This window comes from Capsella rubella, unplaced genomic scaffold (genome assembly GCF_000375325.1).
Source record: "Capsella rubella cultivar Monte Gargano unplaced genomic scaffold, Caprub1_0 scaffold_3, whole genome shotgun sequence".
Lineage (NCBI taxonomy): Eukaryota > Viridiplantae > Streptophyta > Magnoliopsida > Brassicales > Brassicaceae > Capsella > Capsella rubella.
Genome location: NW_006238921.1, coordinates 9595579 through 9615865, shown reverse-complemented (window position 1 = coordinate 9615865; position 20287 = coordinate 9595579). Strand labels below are relative to the sequence as shown.

At 34.0% G+C, this 20287-nt stretch overlaps 5 protein-coding genes and 3 non-coding genes across 12 annotated transcripts; 3 read left to right on the top strand and 5 right to left on the bottom strand.

The window, feature by feature from the left end:
* Positions 1-52: 52 nt before the first annotated feature.
* Positions 53-2276, bottom strand: LOC17891550 (hemolysin A). The gene is made up of 9 exons (XM_006299736.2): positions 2109-2276; positions 1767-1836; positions 1594-1676; positions 1366-1468; positions 1110-1266; positions 884-1012; positions 707-793; positions 509-553; positions 53-317 (listed from the first exon to the last, which is right to left on the bottom strand). Exons 1-9 carry the CDS (start codon positions 2194-2196, stop codon positions 168-170), a joined length of 912 nt encoding a protein of 303 aa, XP_006299798.1. The 5' UTR covers positions 2197-2276; the 3' UTR covers positions 53-167.
* A 574-nt stretch (positions 2277-2850) lies between these two features.
* LOC111831750 lies at positions 2851-2967 on the top strand. The gene has a single exon (XR_002834886.1). It is a non-coding gene; the product is annotated as a U5 spliceosomal RNA (small nuclear RNA).
* Positions 2968-3304: 337 nt separating this feature from the next.
* On the bottom strand, positions 3305-8372 carry LOC17892948 (serine carboxypeptidase-like 7). 3 transcript variants are annotated; one of them, XM_023785644.1, is made up of 14 exons: positions 8233-8372; positions 8012-8157; positions 7815-7891; positions 5374-5496; positions 5176-5278; positions 5061-5098; positions 4860-4961; positions 4690-4776; positions 4523-4591; positions 4270-4341; positions 4073-4191; positions 3883-3996; positions 3740-3794; positions 3305-3648 (listed from the first exon to the last, which is right to left on the bottom strand). In XM_023785644.1, exons 1-14 carry the CDS (start codon positions 8370-8372, stop codon positions 3565-3567), a joined length of 1329 nt encoding a protein of 442 aa, XP_023641412.1. In that variant the 3' UTR covers positions 3305-3564. The 3 variants fall into 3 exon arrangements, with proteins under 3 accessions (XP_023641412.1, XP_006297701.1, XP_023641411.1); XM_006297639.2 differs by having other exon boundaries at positions 3305-3655; positions 3749-3794; XM_023785643.1 differs by lacking the exons at positions 3305-3648; positions 3740-3794; positions 3883-3996 and having other exon boundaries at positions 4112-4191; positions 4270-4354.
* Positions 8373-10104: 1732 nt separating this feature from the next.
* Positions 10105-12518, bottom strand: LOC17891818 (putative ubiquitin-conjugating enzyme E2 38). The gene is made up of 6 exons (XM_006299244.2): positions 12381-12518; positions 11290-11772; positions 11124-11187; positions 10909-11048; positions 10514-10825; positions 10105-10427 (listed from the first exon to the last, which is right to left on the bottom strand). Exons 1-6 carry the CDS (start codon positions 12453-12455, stop codon positions 10221-10223), a joined length of 1281 nt encoding a protein of 426 aa, XP_006299306.2. The 5' UTR covers positions 12456-12518; the 3' UTR covers positions 10105-10220.
* A 1844-nt stretch (positions 12519-14362) lies between these two features.
* LOC111831749 lies at positions 14363-14479 on the top strand. Its single transcript, XR_002834885.1, has one exon. It is a non-coding gene; the product is annotated as a U5 spliceosomal RNA (small nuclear RNA).
* A 376-nt stretch (positions 14480-14855) lies between these two features.
* Positions 14856-16962, bottom strand: LOC17891486 (probable ubiquitin-conjugating enzyme E2 26). Its single transcript, XM_023786864.1, has 6 exons — positions 16891-16962; positions 15943-16401; positions 15794-15857; positions 15578-15717; positions 15189-15500; positions 14856-15087 (listed from the first exon to the last, which is right to left on the bottom strand). Exons 1-6 carry the CDS (start codon positions 16960-16962, stop codon positions 14881-14883), a joined length of 1254 nt encoding a protein of 417 aa, XP_023642632.1. The 3' UTR covers positions 14856-14880.
* A 1015-nt stretch (positions 16963-17977) lies between these two features.
* LOC111831748 lies at positions 17978-18094 on the top strand. Its single transcript, XR_002834884.1, has one exon. It is a non-coding gene; the product is annotated as a U5 spliceosomal RNA (small nuclear RNA).
* Positions 18095-18308: 214 nt separating this feature from the next.
* LOC17891310 (uncharacterized CRM domain-containing protein At3g25440, chloroplastic) lies at positions 18309-20189 on the bottom strand. Of its 3 annotated transcripts, none has more exons than XM_023786113.1 (3): positions 20028-20189; positions 19480-19780; positions 18309-19387 (listed from the first exon to the last, which is right to left on the bottom strand). In XM_023786113.1, the coding sequence occupies exons 1-3, from the start codon at positions 20159-20161 to the stop codon at positions 18488-18490; spliced, it is 1335 nt and encodes a 444-aa protein (XP_023641881.1). In that variant the 5' UTR covers positions 20162-20189; the 3' UTR covers positions 18309-18487. The 3 variants fall into 3 exon arrangements, with proteins under 3 accessions (XP_023641881.1, XP_006297679.1, XP_023641882.1); XM_006297617.2 differs by having other exon boundaries at positions 19480-19777; XM_023786114.1 differs by having other exon boundaries at positions 19480-19755.
* Between the last annotated feature and the right edge of the window lie 98 nt (positions 20190-20287).

The following is a 20287-nucleotide window of genomic DNA, read 5'->3' as shown; positions in this document are numbered from 1 at the left end:
GCCTGCAGACTCCTTTGGTAATTTATCTTTGAGATTTATGATATCACCAAAATAAAAGAAAAGTGTACTTATTAATGAGTTAGAATGAGGCTTGTGAATGAAATGCGTGAAAGAAGAAACAATAGCATTTCACTCAAGGTTTTAACGTTCCAGCAATGAATATAAGTCTATAAGTCTTCGCCTTCGCGTTTCACTGTTCCTCTGTTGAAGCAAACCAAGAACTCTATGTTTCCTTCGGCGCCCTTTATGGGAGATTCAATAAACCCTTTGTTGGTAAATCCATAGCGCTCGACACCATTTATTATCTTCTCAAGAACCTTCACCCATAAACAACAAATCAAAGATTGTAATTGCCACTTATCTGATTTGCTATATAAGGTCAAGGCTTAATGCTACCCAATTAGAAACAAAGGAACCCAGGATAGCAACAAATAAAGAGAATCAATGGTAGCATATTAACCAGAGAAGATTCAATTGTTACACATAGGACAGGGAGAACCATACATACCTCCTGATGTACTTCAGGATCTCTCACTATGCCACCCTTCCCGACCTTAACAAGAGACAAGAATTTGAAGAAACAATAGTGAAATCACTGGAGATGGTCTAAATTATACAATGATATAAACATATAGTCTGCACTTCTCACTTCTCAAAGTTCAGTGTATCCGAAATCTAGCATATTCAAATCAATAAAATTGGTTACCTGTTGTCTTCGAGCTTCAAATTGGGGTTTGACAAGTGTAACTAAAGTGGCATCTTCTTTCATCACATTCATAATGGCTGGCATCACCTTTTTATAAGTTTCAAGTCTCAAACATTACAGATTTTATAACACAACAGTCATAGTTCCTCAAAATAAACTGAACCGAAGCAATCATACCTTAAGAATGGAAATGAACGAGAGGTCTAGGGTCACTACATCGACTTTTTGCGGAAGTGAAGGGAGATATCTCAGGTTTGTCCTTTCTATAACAGTCACTCTCTTATCATTGCGAATTTTATCCGCTACCTATTACAATACAACGAATAGTTAAGTGACTAATTAGTAATTAGGCTATGATTGCAGGAATATATCAAACAATCTGTAGAAAACAATAGGCACTAACCTGACCGTAACCAACATCTACACCATAAACATGAGCTGCACCATAACGAAGCAAACAATCCGTAAACCCTCCTGTAGAAAGTCCAGAATCAAGAACTACTTTCTCAGAAACATCAACATCTAGCTTCTCGATTGCAGCTTCCAGCTTGAGTCCGCCTCTGCAAAGTTAAAGAAACACAGGTGGACAGTCGACAACAACAGAGTCTTTAAGAGATGAAGAAGCTGTAGAAAGATAGTAACATGGGAAGAATAATCACCTACATACATATTTTGGAACCTCAGCTGTGATTTTTATAGCTGCAGTATTAGACACAGGCATTCCAGCTTTATTAACTCTTCTCCCATCCACAAGAACTTTGCCTACACATCATATCACAGACACTTAAGACTAAGCTACATTACACCAAGAACTTCTTCTTGTTCCTTCTCAACATGAATAACATAAACCTCTGTGTGCTTTAAGTATTACAAATACAAGGAATCACCTTGTATAATCCATGATTGTATTAGTGTGCGACTGTATTCGTTAAACCTTTCAACACATGCCTCATCAAGTCTTTGTTTTTTGCTGTTACAGAACAAGAAGAGTCCATTAAAGTGAAGCAGAGAAAGATGGTGAATCTTCTAGATATCATCAATGTTAAAGAAAGACCCTAACTTTTTCCCACGAGTAGCTGAAGCGAAACATCTCACTGTACTGCTGCATTCACCGGGTTTAACCCATCTCCCTGAACACAATAACACAATCAAAAGATCACAAAACATAACAATTACTGAAGAAGCTAAGTAAGAAAACGAAAACGAAAAAAACCCAAAATTGAACACTGATTCATCGAAAAAATTGTATCTTTCCACTAGCATTTTGACAATTAGGCAAAAACAAATTGTGGGTTTTTCCCAACGAATTGATTCGACCCCTCACGAGATTCCAAAATCCAGTTTTTTGCAGAAAGAGAAGTAAAAAAACTAACAATGCCCTCCAAGTGTTTGTAGAAATTACCGGGGAGAAATGGATTGTGAGATTTGGATAAGAAGCCGAAGAGAGAGCCGCGCAAGGCTATGGATGGTTTAAGAACATGAAATCCCATCTTTCTATTTCCTCCTTGAGGATTAAGATCGAAGAGCTCGTACGTCTATCTTCTTCTTGCTCTTCCTGCTAAATGACATATGACAAATGGGATACTTTGTTTCTAGGGTTGCTGCTAAGCCTCTGTTTTAGAAACAGGGTTTCCGTTTTCTATTTGTTCTTTTACTTGATCATCAATCAAACCAACGTTATTATTATTATTTACTTTTTTACTTGAATATCATCAAAACGAGATTACTTGAAAAGTTGAAATAATGAACTTCAAGAAAAACATCTATCATATGTATTGAGGAAATTAGCTAATATTCTAAGGGTTCATGGAATTTAGTGGATTTTTAGAAATCCAAACAAAAAATCATATGTTATTCAATCATTATATGTTATTCAATCATTGATTTTAAAATAACTAAAAAAAAATATTGTTGTAGATCAAGGTCTTAGCGGTGGATTTGAAGATTGAACTTAATTTTGGCTTAAAAATTCTTGGTCGATGAGGAAAAGGCACAATTTGTGTTTTACTCAATACACGTACACACTAGCGAAGCCATGGTATACATCGTTGGAGAGGACAATAAAGTGGTTTTTGGAGACGAATTTAGACCATTTTTGTTTAATTATGTTCCTAGTTTGACGCAATTCTAGTAAGGTAATGGAGCTAGCTAGTAGTGTGGTCATAAGTCGAACTATTATTTGGTATTTTACTAAAGAATACCGTGAGCTCACCACTTTAAACGGCTTTAATCCTAATTTTGGAGAAGTAACTTCTGAATTTTGTTTCATTAAGCCTTCTAATTCAATCTTTAGCCGGTCGATTAGAAGATTTATTTACTTTAGTATCTTAGCAAAATTTTGATAAATGCGAGGATTATAGACCTTGATATTCTACTGAAGATTAGTGACGCTTAATAAATAATACTTAAGACTAATTTTTCCAATTGTGTTGTGTGTGCTCAGAGACCATATATATGAGAGAGATCTTAAGTGGTTGGGAGCTCAAGCATTACCCTAAATCAGAGTCATAAGTTTCAAAGGAGCTCATCTCTTTGTTGGACATGCCTCAAATAGTTCAATAGCTCATTGATCTAAAGAAGCAAATACACCAACGAATATACACATTTGTGATTAATTATAGCATCAACCAATAGCTCAACCAATCAACAACAAAAAAAACAGCTATGAGAACATATACTTTGGAGAAATGTGGCTTTATAGAAACATGAAATAGAAGTTGTAAAGGCCATGAAAAAATGACAACAAAAACGTCAACCAACTGCTGAACATTTTGTGCCACAAATAGTTTTCCAACAAAGGGAAAAAAAAAACTTTAAATAGAATTAGTATTAAGTTGCTTTCTGAATAGCAACTCTGGTTACATCATGTTACAAAGGCTGACCACTGATCCACCTTTGGAACATGATATAACTCTCCTCTGGTTTATACTCTGCTGTGTGTCCTCCTCCCTAGTAATCAAAACCCACAAAATCAAGTAAGAAACATAATGTCAAAACATTATGTAAAAATTAAAACACTAAAAAGAGAGGAACAAGACTTGCTTTGATTGTAGCTAATGTCATCTTATTGGCATAAGTCCTCGTGTATCTGCCACAAAGAGAGCGAGTCTAGTGAGATAGAATGAGTTCACAAGAGATCCTATCGAAAGAAACGAGAAAGGCCGGGTAATATATACCCCGCGATTTGATCGCCTATCATCCAAGGTCTCCAGTCATCAATGAGAGAATAATTAAGAGACCTAATCCAAGCTTGCGTTCCAAGGAAAGGAACTACCATGTCATGGTCACCACTGTTCACAAAGTTTACAAAGTAACTCTTTAGAATCCTAATAGCATTCCTTCACAAGGTAGAGGTTAAAACCTGACCTATAGATGAGAGAAGGGTAGCCATCAATGCTGTTATTCATATGGTACGGCACACTGCTTTTGATGTCACGAGTGTAAGGTATGTCCAGATAACAACGTACCCATTCCCCTATACTCCCCTGCCAAATCACTCCTAACGAGTTGAACACTTTGTTACCAATAATATGAAATTGACCTTTTTACATTTATTATTATACCTTCTTGACAAAAAGTGATTTCTGCACCCTCTCATCATTGGCCCAGTAGGCTGTTAAGAAATATCGATACTCCTGCATACGCAACCTTGTAAAATACTATTAGTAATGTGGCCTAACTAATCCCAAAAGCTAGCTCAAGGGAGAATTGGATTGTCACATCCTATATATATTGCCCAAAGATCTTTATCCCAACCAATATGGGACTTTGGACTCTAATAAATGGTTTAAAAGAATGCAAAAATGGATTACTTACATAGCAATCAGGAGATGTCTTTTCACAGAGTGGCGTTATTATAAGTGGTAGGTTTATTCTACCAATACACTATAAATAACCAAAATGAGTTTTACTAAGTAGACAGAACAAAACTACATGAACTGAAATTTATATATGACCATGTGTACGTGTGTATGTGTGTGTACCTTTTGATATTCTTCCACGAGTTTCAAGCATTCTGCGTTACGTGGATCAACATTTATATATTCTCCTTTGCAGATTCTCTTCATTGACTGCATTACAAGAAAAGAAGATCTTTGAAACTACTTCTTGTTATGGGACAAGAGACAAAAGCATGTCATGATGTTTCATATACCTCATAGAGTTCATCTGAGATCAATGCCATACCGTGCGCATATGGAATGCGATGGTTTTGCTCGATTTCATATTCTGTTACTGGGTTTCCAAGAACATAGCCCTGTTTTTGTCAATGTACCAAGTACAAACTCTTATCAAATTTTAGTGGTTCCATAAGATATACATAAGAAGCAACGAGTATATTATACCAAGGACGAACCTTAAGATTTATTGGAGGTTTGCAACATATATAATTTCCTGCATCATTGTGTTTGTAGTACTCTCTAAGAAAAGGGCTTGGAGATTGGTCATGATATGCAAAAATATGATCATACCTTTTGAGATTTCTTGAACGAGAGCCGGGATGATCAGACCGGAATAAGAATCTCCACCAGCATAGAAAGGGTTTGAGAGAAACTCTTGATGCTTGCCTAGCCACTACACACAATAACCAAAACAAAACTTTGTATATGTGTCTATGCACAGATAATTAAGAAGAGATGTGTCATAAACAACGGAGTTAGTATTTTCACCTTGTGAAGAAACTCATGGATCCTCTTCACTTCTCCTGTGTCACTGGCTTTATTAACAAGTTGAGTTCTTGAGTAGGAGAAGCCGGTTCCAACAGGCTGATCCAAATATATTATACTCGAAATCTGAGAGAAAATGATATACACAAGTTAAAAACAGGGGTTAAGATCTTAATATGAGTATAATGCTATTAGGAATAACAATATCTCACATCAGAAGCTGGACGTGATCTTGACTAGTATGTAGTACTACAAGAAAACATACAGATTTCCGACCATCAATTCCGACAAAAAAGATGGTCGGAAATTGGTAATTTTTATTATTTTACTTAGAAAAAAGAAAACTAAAACTAAATTTGTTGGAAATTCGTCGGACATTTGTATAAATAAGTATCATCGGAAATTTGTCAGACATTTGTATGGTCGTCGACATTGGATATTTCTATGGTCTTTGGAAATTAGTTGGAAGTTTATTTGATTGTCGGAAATTTCTATGATCGTTGGAATATTGTCGTAAGTTTATATCGTCCTCCGAAATTTGTTGGAAGTTTCTACGGTCACCGGAAATTCATTGGAACTTTTAGTGATGGTCGGAAATTTATCGGAAATTATGATTTTTTTTTATGTTCCCACGTTTGCAAGTTCAAAACAATTGAGTTTACCGCGTTTGTAGTGTCCTACAAATTTCCAATCGATATATTTTTCGGAATTGTTTGCTATATATACCAAAGAGTATTCATCCATTTCACAATTCAAAATATAACAAACTCAATTTCTCATTTCATCTTCTTCTCTCTAGTTTGAGAATCATTCTCCATTTTCAAAAGTTTACCTCTTCCCTTATATTTTTTAATTCATAATTTTCTTATATGTATACATTAATTCATTTTTAAGTTGTTAGTAATCAATCTATCTTAACATTTTTGAAGTACATTTTGTACTAAAATCTATTTTGGCTTATAACCTTTTATTTTGTAATATTTGCATAATCAAACTCTTGCCATTTGAATAAATAACAAAACATAAAAGTAAATTTGATAATTAAATCACAAGCAAATCCCAAAATTGGAAACCAAATATTTATTACATCAAAAAATTTCCTAAAATCCCTCTTTAATAAACCGAATCTCTCTCCAATATATTTATATAATCTTATTTGTTTTAAATTTATATTATTACATAAAATATATTTATAATAAAAATACAATTTTTTTCCCACACATTTTGCAATTTAAATTTTTGAAAACGGACGTAGTTGACTAAATCAATGAAGGAAAAAATATATGTACAACGTCTACATAAGATATAAAATTTTAGATAATAGTTCCAACCCTTTATAAATAAGACTAATATGTTTACAACTAAAAATGAGCATGAACTTTGATTTCTCAAGTATCCAAATTAAAATTTTTATTAGCTTAATCCGGTTCTTTATTTAAGGAAAATAAAATCTTTAAAAAGTTTCAGAATATTATAAATTTTTAATTTTTTAACAAGTTTAAAATGTGATAAATATTAAAACTTTAAAAAGCTGAAAATATGATATTTTATTTAAGTTTTATAGAATATTAAAGTAATGAAAAATATTTAAACTCTACAAAAATTAAAATTATTATTAATATTTTAACTCTACAAATATTTAAAATATAATAATATTGTACATAAATATGATTGAACGGGTTTTAGTTTACATAAATATTATTATATTTTCTGCGGGTTGTCTATATTTAAAATTTTTTACCGGTTAAGTTAAAATATAATTTTTTCTTTACAACAAAATCGTGTCGCGATGTACCGCGAGTTTACCACATATATCTATGAATCTACTTATAATACAAATTTATAAAATTGTATTAAATTAAATGAAATAAACATATAAAAAACTAAATTATATAAACCAACTACGAAAATGAACAACCAAAGATATATATTAAATTATGGACCCGTGGTGTACCACGGGGTAAATCCTAGTTGTTTTAGTATTAGTTTTAAGTTTAATGTTTTAATTCATTTTAGTTTTAATTTATAAATCTAATTTTAATACTCTTGATTTATTTTTATTTTTAATAAAAAAATATTCGTCATAAATATTTTTCCTAAATTAATATAATTTAATGATAAAAAATGTTTGGAAATTTAAATTTCCGACGTCTTTTCGGCCACTAAGAATTTTTGTCGGAAATTTTTAGGAAAGTTCCAAAAAAAGTTAACGGTAATATTTTGTTAGTAATTTTCGACGAATGTTAGTTTCCGACCAAAGATTTTACGACGAGTTTGATTTTGTCGAAAATTCGTCCGAATATTTCTGACCAATATCGTCGTCGGAAATTGATATGTTTTCTTGTAGTGTACAAGATATATGAGCCTCTCTACTGATTGGCTCATTGCTAATTAGTTTTGAGTTGGAAGCTCATATTCTAATAAAAAAACTATATGCTACATACCTTTGTCCATGAATATGTAGCAGAAACCAAGGAAGGAAGAGTTCCATTGTAAACCTCATGTTTCACAGTCATAGGCCCTGATTCAAACATGTGACTTTTGAGAACGCAAGGATCAAGCTAAAAGGAGACCAACATACACGGATAAAGTAAAACAAAATAAGAACAAAAATAATGAATGGTGAAGAGAGATATATAACCATTCTCATAAAGAAGACCAGAGATAGAAGAGCAGCCAGGTCCTCCACTTAACCATAGAAGAAGAGGGTCTTCTTCAGGATTCCTCTCAGACTTGATGAAATAGTAAAACAGTTGCACTTCCTCTTCCTCACCAACACCAATATACCTTTTTTTTCACATTCACAAAAAGAATCATGTCATATTCATACACACACTTTAGATGAATCTCATAAACACTAACCCTGTCTCAAGCTCAAAAGGAAGAGGGCCATCAAAACCAGGAAGAAACTTGACGATAGATGCAGAACAAGTACACTCACTGTAGAAGGAGATAAGAAGAAGAAGAAGAAACAGCACAGAGAAATAAACGTTATAAGCCATTCGTTAGCTTGTATGAGAAAATCAACTAGTGCCGTGGATAACAATCATTGGAACTTCCTGTTTATAGTAAGTGTAGAAATCAAAACAACAAAATGACAAAAAGACCCTTGGAAATAGATTTGTCTCAATGTCTCTGTGGCCTAAAATAACTCTGTCGGGAACAATTTCTATACATAGCATTGTCTTGGTAGGTGAAGAAGATGATGTTGGTGGTTAAATAGAGAGAACCAAAAAGAGTATTTACGGAAGATGACCAAAGAGGTGTTGTTGTTTGTTTAGTCAATGAAGTGTGGAATGGTAAGTGTGGAATGATTTGATTGTGAAGAAGAAATCTAGTAGGCATCAAACTTAATGAAGGGGTCCAATATGGCAATATCATAATGTAATTTTGTCTCCATCGATAAATTTTCCACTTACCAATTTTGTTTTTGTCGTTGAAAAGAAAAATGTTTTGTGGGTTTAACACATTTTACGTAAATTTAAAAAAAAAAGGAAAGATGGAAATAATTAGTGATTTACGTAAAGAAATTGCACACTTATAAGTAGAAACTAGTTCTGCATTTTTAAAATTTAACATTTTTTCTGTATATAGTAAATGTATAACTTAAGATTTATATAAATATTACAAATTTAAAACGATGAAGACGGAAATAAGTAAATGTTTTTAAAAGCAAATAAACATAAATTAAAAATAAATACATATTAGTTATTATTTACTTACAATATTTTTTTAATATATATATATATTACGGTGCACTGTCGTATGTGTGAATAAAGATCTAATCATAAAGTAGTTTTCTTTGTGAAGTATACATATTCCATAATACTCTAATAGTAAAGTATTGTCCTATTGATAATGTATCACGTTTTGAATCCTTCCCAAAATGAAATGAAAAATTTGGGTCAAAGTCTTATGTTTATGGGATGAGAAATTTCTTGGACTTGAACTGAATCTGGAGATGGTTTTAAGAGCATGAGCATAAAGTAGGGACTGACATGAGTTTCTCAACAATACTTTAATTTAATTTAATTGTTATTTTAAAATAAAAATTCTAAAGAAAAATATAAACCAAACAGATTTAGCCACGTGAGAAGAGTCTCTAGAGAAATTTTCATGGGTTTTTAAATGAGAATCGGTTCTACTCTCTGTTTATTCAATAAAATAACCCTAAAATTAGTCCACGATTACTCCTTGTTTAATTTCCGATTTTTTTGCTAAGCGCTAGGCCCATCTCGGCCGCCTGACGACTAATGCCTAGCAATTTTTAAAACAAGGGTTCTACTCTATCTTTCTTCCTTTTTATTATCTTCCCTTTCAATATTATCTACAGATTTAGTGAGACTGCCGTTGTGAATGTTCTAACTGATGATCATGTTGTTTTAATAAAAGTACTCAAACAATTTATATATATATATATATATATATATATATATCAATATATTCCATAAAAATCAAAGAATTTTCATTTAAGATATTTTAGCTCAAATTATAGTTTTAGCATTTTATCTATCAATACATAAATTTTAAAAGCTTAAATATCATATATTTTATAATAATTTTTAACTTATAAAACATTACAAAATTTCATTCACAAAAATATTGATTCCGCTAAATGACTATTGAGTAGTATTAAGTATTAACTAACAAAAGCCAAATTAATTCATATATTAAATAATTTAAAATTTAAAGTCTTAAATTTTATTTAAAAAACACAGAATATTCATGCCCTGATCTTAATTCGAGATGACTAAAAACATGAAAGAATGGTGGATTTGGCTCAGCTTGATGAATTGGTTCTCTTACTCTTTGCACTCTCTGTGTTAACATTTCTCTTAGCCAATGGTTTCTTAAAGCTCCTTGACTCCTAATTTAACGAATTCATCCACCACTGTCTTCATATAACATCCTAAATCGACTCTAAACTTCTTGGAGCCGCTCTTGCTAGTTTCTTTACCCATCCATCCAACAGGTGCTCCATCTTTATAAGCATTACACGCCTTCACAATGTCGTGAGCCCGCACGAAGTAATGACTACGAACAAACTCTTCAAAATGCTGCGCATTCATCACAACCAAACAGTTTTAACCCCCAAAATGTTTTTGCAAGAAAAATCAGCTAAAGTGTTTTGACAAGTTATTACCTTGGGTGGTTTTCTCATACTGTTAACCATCGTCTTTAACGACAGTATGAATACTTCCTCACTGTAAGTTTCCGAACGAGCCTCGCCTGATTGAGTCCCCATGGTCGGTGCAAAGCCAGGTTCATTAAAGTATGGTTTTTGATTCAAGATGAGTGCTTGGATTGAGACAAGAAGCTGTAAGATTGTCGACTCTGTTGGGATCCAACTCTCCCTCGCGGTACCAGCCCAGGTACCGAGAAGACTCAAGCATACGTAACCATTACAGTACAGATTCGGGTTGATTCGATGCCCACCGGAATGGTATTGAACTTTCTGTCAGAAAATTTACAGAGTCGTAAAGGTTACCAAGAAAACGAATAATAACATAACTTATATATCAAGAAAGTGAGACATACTGGTGGCACTGAAGGATAGGAATTTGAGAACTGAATATCGAAAAAGAAAAGACCGTCATGGTAAGGAGTTCCCTCGGGTCCAATAATTACAGCTCTTAATAGGTTCATTCTTGATTCACAGGCTCGGACAAATATAGTTTCTGATTGCAAAGAAATTGAAAATAAATAAGAACATATAGTTATTAGATATGTTGCAAGCATTGGACTTTACTAACCTGGCAAATCATTCTCAAGAATCTTCCATTCTGATTGAATCTTTTTCGACCAACCCTTTGTATGCTGAACAAGATAAAAGAGAGAGGCAGCTTAAAGTTTAAATATCAAAGAAAGATTAAAGAAACAAACTCGGAGATGATAAAATTTAATCCTCGATCGATTCACCTGGTTTGAAGCATAGGAAGCATATAGATGATCCGAGAAATCATCAACAGTGTCGAATCTTTTAAAATCCCGCAGAAACTTAATCTGAGGTGAAGAAATAACCTCAGGCACCGCCACTAGAGGGCGAGAAGAGCTAGCAGAAGCATCAAATTTAGAGGGTCTCAAAGGAGGAGGAGATGGAACCATCACTAAATCAGGAGTCATCTGTGCTCCACTAGGCATCATCACCACTTCTACATCAGTTGGAATATCCTGAGAATTTAGAATGGCTTGAAACATTGCGTAGTCTTCAAGCTCCATCGGCACAACTTCATTAGCTAGATGACTAAATGAGTAAAAATGATCATAAAAGGAGACATCTTCTTCTTTTATAGCCTTTCCTTTGTTCTTCTTATCGAAGACATTATTGTTGTTATTTTTAAGAAAACCACCATTGCGGATTTCGTATTCTTCCACATCAATTACTTCAGGAGAAGTTGCAGCCTACGACGACAAGATAAAGCAGCAAACGTTATACAATCAACTACAATAAACAAATTACAACTTAGAACATTGACACGAAAAAAAAAAACCGAACACACAATCTATATGTAAGATATTGATTTCACATCATTTAAAACATATCAGTTCATACGAAACTGTATGAACACAATCAATATGACTAATAATAAGACTTATCAAGAACAAATAAATAAAAAAACATATCAATCCGAAGGTAAAGAGAAACAGTAGAAGCATAGTAAACATGAGTAAACAAAACAAAATTCAAGACATAACCCTAAAAACACTCATAAACCCGAATTCAGAACATAAACCCTAAAAACACTTATAAACCCGAATTCAGAACATAAACCCTAAAACACCAAAACCCATTGATGAAACCCTAAACACATCTTCAACCCTAATCTATTTTTCACTCTAAACATTTTTGATAAAAAGTTTTCTACCTTACTCCATTTCCAACTTCATAATAGCTAAGATACAAAAATGGGATTAAGTGGGCGAAAAAATCGCCTAGTGAGACTACAAATCTAACGAACAAGTACCAACACATGCAGTCTGATCCAACTGTTAAACATAAAAAATCGAACCTTTGATGAGTTTCTCCGAGTCCTCGAACCAGAAGCGAGATCCATTGATTCTTTGTTTTTTTGGTAATGATCCATTGATTCTTTATTCGTCCGGAGATTACAGGAAAGAAGGGATTAAGGAATAAATAAAGATTGGGTCTCTTCACATTCTCACCCGAATATTATAGTGAAGACTTGTCAACTGCTTTTAACACTTTTGTAAACAATTAGTCCACTTCCTTCCTAAGAAGTAAAAATATTAGTTCTATATCTTGTTTTAATAATTTTCCTATTTTATAAATGAAGTGACTATATACATTTACTATTTTGGTCAGCAGTTTTTCTAGATGTTAATTAATTTAGGACTTTAATTCTAAAACTTTTAATATGCTTGTAGATCAAAAATATTAAGAACAAAAAAAAAATATCATTTAAAATCAATAAAGTAATGGTTTACAATTTAAAATTATTTACAATGAAAAATGTATTTCACATTTATAAGTTTGTTACTAAATTAAAATATTGTATTGATGTTTGTTGATATGGTGATATGATCATAGGAACCTTCAAAACATGTCGCCATTGTTCAAAGCGTATATTCTCAGCCACGAGGAATCTATGCACGAAATGACTTGGAGAAGATGCTCAGCTCAACTACAGAACTCCTCAAAGGAGAATCAAGTAAAAACGGAGTTGAGACGAATGAGTTATTGATTTTACAAATCAGGTGTTCTCCAATTTACCTAATTTATATATGCGTCCATTCAACGAAAGATTTCAAACGGGCCAGAATGAATTGAGTTACAAACCAAGTTGTTCTACAATCTTGGTCCATGAGAAAATCCCAATTAAGTGGATTCAGCCCAAAAAGAAGGAAGGAAGATCAATTTTCGTCCATAACAAAACATCATTTAATTCTTTCGATTTCTCTCTCTTACATGCACTTTAGAGTTTGAATTTAATCTCCCTAGATGCTCTGCATGTTGAGTTATTATTATGGTTGTTTTTGATGTATTTTCTCTCTATATAATGAGGTTATCTCATGAATAATAAGAATAAGTTTTTTTGATATTTTTGGAACTTTTTGAGAGTTTATCATTTTTCGTCAATGGTGTGTAATATCCACTGGTTTGGTTAATGGTGTGTACTATCTGTTGATCAATGCATGATCCGTCTTGGTATGTCATATCCAGGGTTTTTGTCGAGAGTGATTCTCATTGTCACCATTGAATTTGTCTTAGTGTGTCATATATAAGAGATTTAAGTTCGGTAAATCAATAGACTTCCAGAGCTCTTGTGGTCTTCCGGAGCTCTTGTGCGACCATTCGCTCCACCATCCTTGTTCTTTGTAGCTTTACCGTATGTTGAACCTAGGGAATATCTTTTCACCATCTTAGAGTGTCGAGTCCTTGGAAGGATTTCATCGTATAGAATATTTCCTAAGAACCAAAGATATTAAAAAGAAAATATCATCCATCAATAAATATAAGAAATATAGTAAAATTGGATAATTACATATTTTAATATATTCTAATAAGATAAAATAGGTCAAACGCTTTTAACCGGTTCTTATCAAAGGAAATTGGATGATTTTATCTAATTTTGAGATAACACTAGTCATCGAATTTTTTAGGCTGACTACACTAAAATTCAAAATTTATTTTTACGTCATGATTCGGTTCAAATGCTACCTTCTTTCGATGAAAAATATTATTTTACTCTCGTATCTTTCATCGAAGTTGCTAAGAAAAAAAAAATAGTAAACGAGTAACACCATCCTTATTGGTAGTCTCTTAATTAAGCCAATCTGTTAAGAAAAAGAGAGTAAATAAATGATATAACTCAGAAAGGGAGTTTAATATGAAATAGAAAAGGCCTACTAAGTGAAGAGTTTTGCACTGTCATATATAAAATATTTGTCCCACATCGAACAAAACCAAAACTAGTCGTCGAAGGATTCACATATAAATAACTCATTCGGTGCTTAGCTTCTGAACTCATGGAGCCGTGTGGTGAGCTCAAAGCGAACTAATCTTTCGCCTTTTACTAAAGAATACCGTGTGCTCTCCACGCCCAATGGCATACACCTATTTTTGGAGGAGTAACTTCTTCTGAAGTTTGCTCCATTAAGCTCTCTTAGTTCAAACTTTTACAGCTTCGATCCTATGATTAAATTGTGTAATAAAATTTTGCTTGTCTGAAAATTACAGAGACCATGGGAAACTGTTGTTTTACTTCAAAACAAATCCTTCTAAATCGGATAAGTTTGGTTCAAACCACTTGTTTTGCTTATTAGTAGTTCGATCCTAGGATTATGTTGTGTAATACAATTTTGATTGTCCGAGAATTATAGAGACCATGAGAAATTTATGTTTTGCTGAAAAAACAAAGACTATTTTATGTTCCTTCTTAATTCGAGATGACTAAAAACATGAAACAATGGTGGATTTGGCTCAGCTTGATGTTGGTTCTCTTACTCTTTGAACTCTCTGTGTTAACATTTCTCTTAGCCAATGGTTTCTTAAAGCTCCTTGACTCCTAATTTAACGAATTCATCCACCACTGTCTTCATATAACATCCTAAATCGACTCTAAACCTCTTGGAGCCGCTCTTGCTAGTTTCTTGAACCATCCATCCAACAGGTGCCCCATCTTTATAAGCATTACACGACTTCACAATGTCGTGAGCCCGCACGAAGTAATGGCTACGAACAAACTCTTCAAAGTGCTGCAAATTAATTCATCACAACCAAAAAAAATTAACTTCAAATTGTTTTTGCAAGATCAATGAGGTTTTTCAAGAAACAGCTGAGTGTTTGAATGATTTACCTCAAGTGGTTTTCTCATACTATAAACCATCGTCTTTAACGATGATATGAATACTTCCTCACTGTAAGTTTCAGACTGAGCCTCCCCTTCTTGAGTCCCCTCTGTCGTCTCGTAGCCAGGTTCGTTAAAGTATGGTTTTTGATTCAAGATGAGTGCTTGGATTGAGACAAGAAGCTGTAAGATTGTGGACTCGTTTGGGATCCAACTCTCCCTCGCGTCACCATCCCAGGTACCGAGAAGACTTAAGCATACGTGACCACATTCATATAGATTCGGGTTGATACTAAGCCCACCGGCATGGTAATGAACTTCCTGTAAACAAACTAAATTGAAATTTACAGAGTCATACTAACATAACGTACATATCAAGAAAGTTCCAAAAGACATACCGGTGGTGCGAAAGGATATGTATCCGAGAACTTAATGTCGAAAAAGAAAAGACCGTCATGGTAAGGAGTTCCCTCGGCTCCAATAATTACAGCTCTCAATAGATCCATTCTTGATTCACATGCTCGGACAAATATAGTTTCTGATTGCCAAAAGAATGAAAATAGTTATAAACTATGAGTTGCAAGCATTGAACTGTATTAGTAGTATACACAAACCTGGCAAATCATTCTCAAGAATCTTCCAATCTGATTGAACCCTTTTCGCCCAATCCTTTGCGTGCTGAACAAGATAAAAACAAAGGTAGTTGCTTAAAGTTTAGCTATCAAAGAAAGATTAAAGAAACAAACTCGGAGATGATCATCACCTGCTTTGAAGCATTACTCTGGGAAGCATAGTGATGATCCGAGAAGTCATCAACAGTGTGAAATCTTTTAAAGTCCCGGAGAAACTTAGCCTGAGCTGAAGAAACAACCTCAGGAGCCACTAGAGGGCGAGAAGAAGAGCTAGCATCAGCATTATCAAATTTATAAGGTCTCGAAGGAGGAGGAGATGGAACCATCACTACATCAGGAGTCATCACTACTTCTACATCAGTTGGAATATCCTGAGAATTTAACATGGCTTGAAACATTGCGTAGTCTTCAAGATCCATCGGCACAGCTCCATTAGCTAGATGATGACTAAATGAGTTATGATGATCATCATATTGTATAGCCTTTCCTTTGTTCTTCTTATCGACAACATTGTTATTGTTGTTTTTAAGAAAACCACCATTGCGGAATTCGTATTCTTCCACATCAATTACTTCAGGAGTAGTTGCAGCCTAAGATAAAGCATCAAACGTTATACAATCAATTACGAGTAATAAACAAATTAAAACAGAGAACATTGACACAAAAAGAACACAAACACAAAATCTATATGTAAGATTTAATGATTTCACATAATCTAAAACATATCAGTTGATACGAAACTGAAACTGTCTGAACACAATCAATATGACTTATCTAGAACAAAAAAAAAAACGTATCAATCCAATGGTAAAGAGAAATCAGTAGAAGCATAGTAAACGTGAGCAAACAAAACAAAATTCAAGATTATCCTTCATAAACCCTAATTCAAAACATAAACCCTAATTATTAAAGCACCAAAAGCCTTTGATGAAACCCTAAAAACATTCCTAACCCTAATCTATTTTTTTCACTCTCTTAAATATTTCATAATAAACAAAAGTTTTCAACCTTACTCTATTTCCAACTTCATAATAGAATAAAAAAGATCATCAAAGCCAAAAGAACAAAAATGATCGAACCTTTGTGTTTTTCCAAGTTCTTGAACCCGAAGCAGTCGAAGGAGAAGCGATCTCCACCACGTCGGGATCCATTGAGTCTTTCTGATAAGGAGGAAAGGAGAATTTTATTCGTCCGGATTACAAGGAAATAATAATATTGGGGTCTCTTCACATTCTCACCCTAGTAGTGCATATATATATATATATACACCCAAATATTATAGTGAAGATTTTGTCAACTGCTTTTAACAAACTAGTCCACTTCCTTCTTAAAATAATAGGGACTCGGATATTTTTCGGGTCGGACTCAAATAGATGATGGCTTTACGGGTTTTAGGTCGGACCGGGCCGGGCCAGCCCGATTGACATATCTAAATAGGGTTTTGCGCTGATTTAATTTTTATATCAAAATATCATTTAAAATCAATAGGAGAAAGATGTACAATGAGAAATGAGAAATATACATTTAACATTTATAAGTTCGTTATTTTAAATATTATACTGATATTTGTTGATATGGCTTATTTCTAAGAACCAAAAAACAAGAGAAATATATTTGGATTTCACAATTTAAGTTTTTGTTCCAAAAATAACACAAATTTTTATTTTTCCAAAAATGCCATAAACATAAAAATTTGAATTTTTAAGATGTAGAATTTTTTTTAATTTTGGGTTGACAATATACATTGAAGGTATAGTTTTTGTAATTTAGTATTTAGGTTTTAGAAATTAGTTCTGAATGTTAAAAATTTTAATTTTAGTTTTGTCATGATATTTTTAGAAAAATAATATTGCATTTTAATGATATTTTTGGAAAATAAATTTCATATGGTAATTTTTTCAAAAAATACCGACTTTAGTGGTATTTAAGAGAATTAACAAAGGTATCTTTTAATAAAAATAAAAGAGAGTGAATAAAAAATATAAATCAGAAAGTGAGTTTTAAATATGAACTACGAACATAGGTCTCACGGGAACGGCCCATTACGTGAAGAGTTTGGCCCTGTCAAATATAAAAAAATTAGTCCCACATCGAACAAAACCAAAACTAGTCGTCGAAGGATTCACATATAAAAACTCATTTGGTACTTAGTTTCTCAACTCATGGAGCCGTGTGGTGAGCACAAAGCGAACTATTCTTTCGCCTTTTACTAAAGAATACCGTGTCCTCTCCACGCCCAACGGCATACTCCTATTTTTGGAGGAGTAACTTCTTTTGAAGTTTGCTCCATTAAGCTCTCTTAGTTCAAACTTAAACTAGTTTAAATCTACCTTAACTAGTTAAAACCTATGATTAGGTTTGTGTAATACAATTTTGATTGTAATTACAGAGACAACAAATCATTCTAGGGGGATAAGATTGATTCAAACTTCAAACCACTTGTTTGCTATACCAAGATGATGATTTACAATTCATCTCCTTTTGTGTGAACTCGAAATGACAAGAAAATAAACCTTACTTTGGACCTTTTACTTTTTACACAAAAGCTTTAAGGTTGAAGCAAAACATACTTCTCCTAACCACATGCTATCACAGTATTAATAAAGCTTTGAGCATGTTAAAAAAGATGATATACTTGTCACTTTGTTAAACACATGAGCAAAATCAAGTGATAATTCATCGTCTTTTCTTCTTTAAAAGCGAAGCAGCCCGAAGAAACATCTTATCTACTTCATCAAAGTTTGGGGACTTATCATCATTCTCCTCACCTTCTGATTTAGCCTTCTCCGGATCCCCAAAGTCTTCGTCTTCTCTGTTGTTGTTTATCGCTGGGAATTTCTCAAACTCTTCGAGAAAAAGCGGCCGCTCTGATTTCTCGTCTTCTAATTCTGAATCGGTCTCGAAAATATCTGAGAGGTCTGAATCTGTTGCTAGTTCTGATCCTGCGTCTTCTTCTTCTTCTTCTTGCTCATCATCCAAACACTCTTGGCTTCTTTCTATAATCTTCTTCAATGCTTCTGAACTCTCTTGAGTATCATCGTCCTTGACATTCGGGTATTCTTGATTTGTTTCAGCTTGTGCTTGAAGCAATTGGAGCTCTTGTTCAAGCCTCGGAATATACTTTCTAACCGCACGAAGCGCATCCCGGCATTTGGATTTGTCCAAAGCCTTTTTCCTCGGGAGAGTAATCCTCGGCGACATGATTTCAGTTGGAGGCTGGACATAGTTCTTCCCTCTGTACATAATTATCGTGTTGCCTTCGTGAACGTCAAGCACAATCCCTCCAGTCAACCTCGCTAGCTCAACAGCAATCTCCTTCACTTCATCAGGTGTAAACGTTTTGATCACAACCTGTAACGTCTGATGCTTCTTCCAGTGAAGATGCATGTTGAGGATCACTCCTTGGTATATTCCGCGTCTCCCAACTGGAACATAGTTCTTGCACTTCAAACCCATTTTCAGATAATAAAAATGCTCCTCAGGTGTCAATATCTCAGGGTCATGTGTCGTTTCCGCTGACTCTGAAGGTTCCAGTTTCTGCATCGTCTCCATAAGGCGTTCCTCTTTCTTTCGCGCCTGCAGAGACACAAACACAAACATAAGAGTTAACATTACACATTCGTCGATCTAACATCAGTAACAAGATGCAATTTTCTCTACTAGCTAACCTTTCTTAGCTTGTTAAGTATCTTCTCTTCAGCAGTCATTCTTTCAAACTCTTTCTTTTTCTTCCACCGGAACAACTTTAGCCACCGCACAACCGCCCGCTTACCTTTCAGCTTTTTCCTCTTCAGTTTTATCGAACCTACTCCGTCTTGACTCAAACTATCATCAGATTTGCTCACGCAATCACCGGTCTCACGAACTGGATTCGAATGAAACCAAGATGATCTTAAGAAGCAAGCGTTCCACATTGGTCCATTAAGAGACTCCTTATGCATAACCTTGCACAAAACATTACCAGAGCTACTACATTATAAGTTAATCTCTGTGCAACTAAACTTTAATCTCTTATGATCAATCAAATCAACCCTAACTAGAAACCATATGCACAGATTCTAACAATTCTGACTCCAAAACTCAATTCGAATCCAATTTCATAGTGTTGATCAATCAAAAAACTTGAATTCACATGAACTTTAAGCAAAATCTTAGCATAAGTGTCTCGAAATCAAAACCTCGAGCTCAAATCCTTTGATGGAAGACTAGTTAGTACCTGAGAGAGCGATTCGTAGAATCCAAGCTGGAAAAATACGGCGAGGAGGAGACTAAGAACCCTAGCTGACGACATTTACGTCGTAGAAGCATTGAAGCCGACGTCGAAACCCTAGCCGCCGTTAGAAACCCCATTTCGTCTCACCGACGGTGTTAACTACCTCTGCCGCCTAGCCTGAAAGCTAAATGGGTTCTCGCACAACAATTACAGGTTTGTAAACCGGATTACGTTAACCGGATTTAACCTGTCACGTCTTGGCC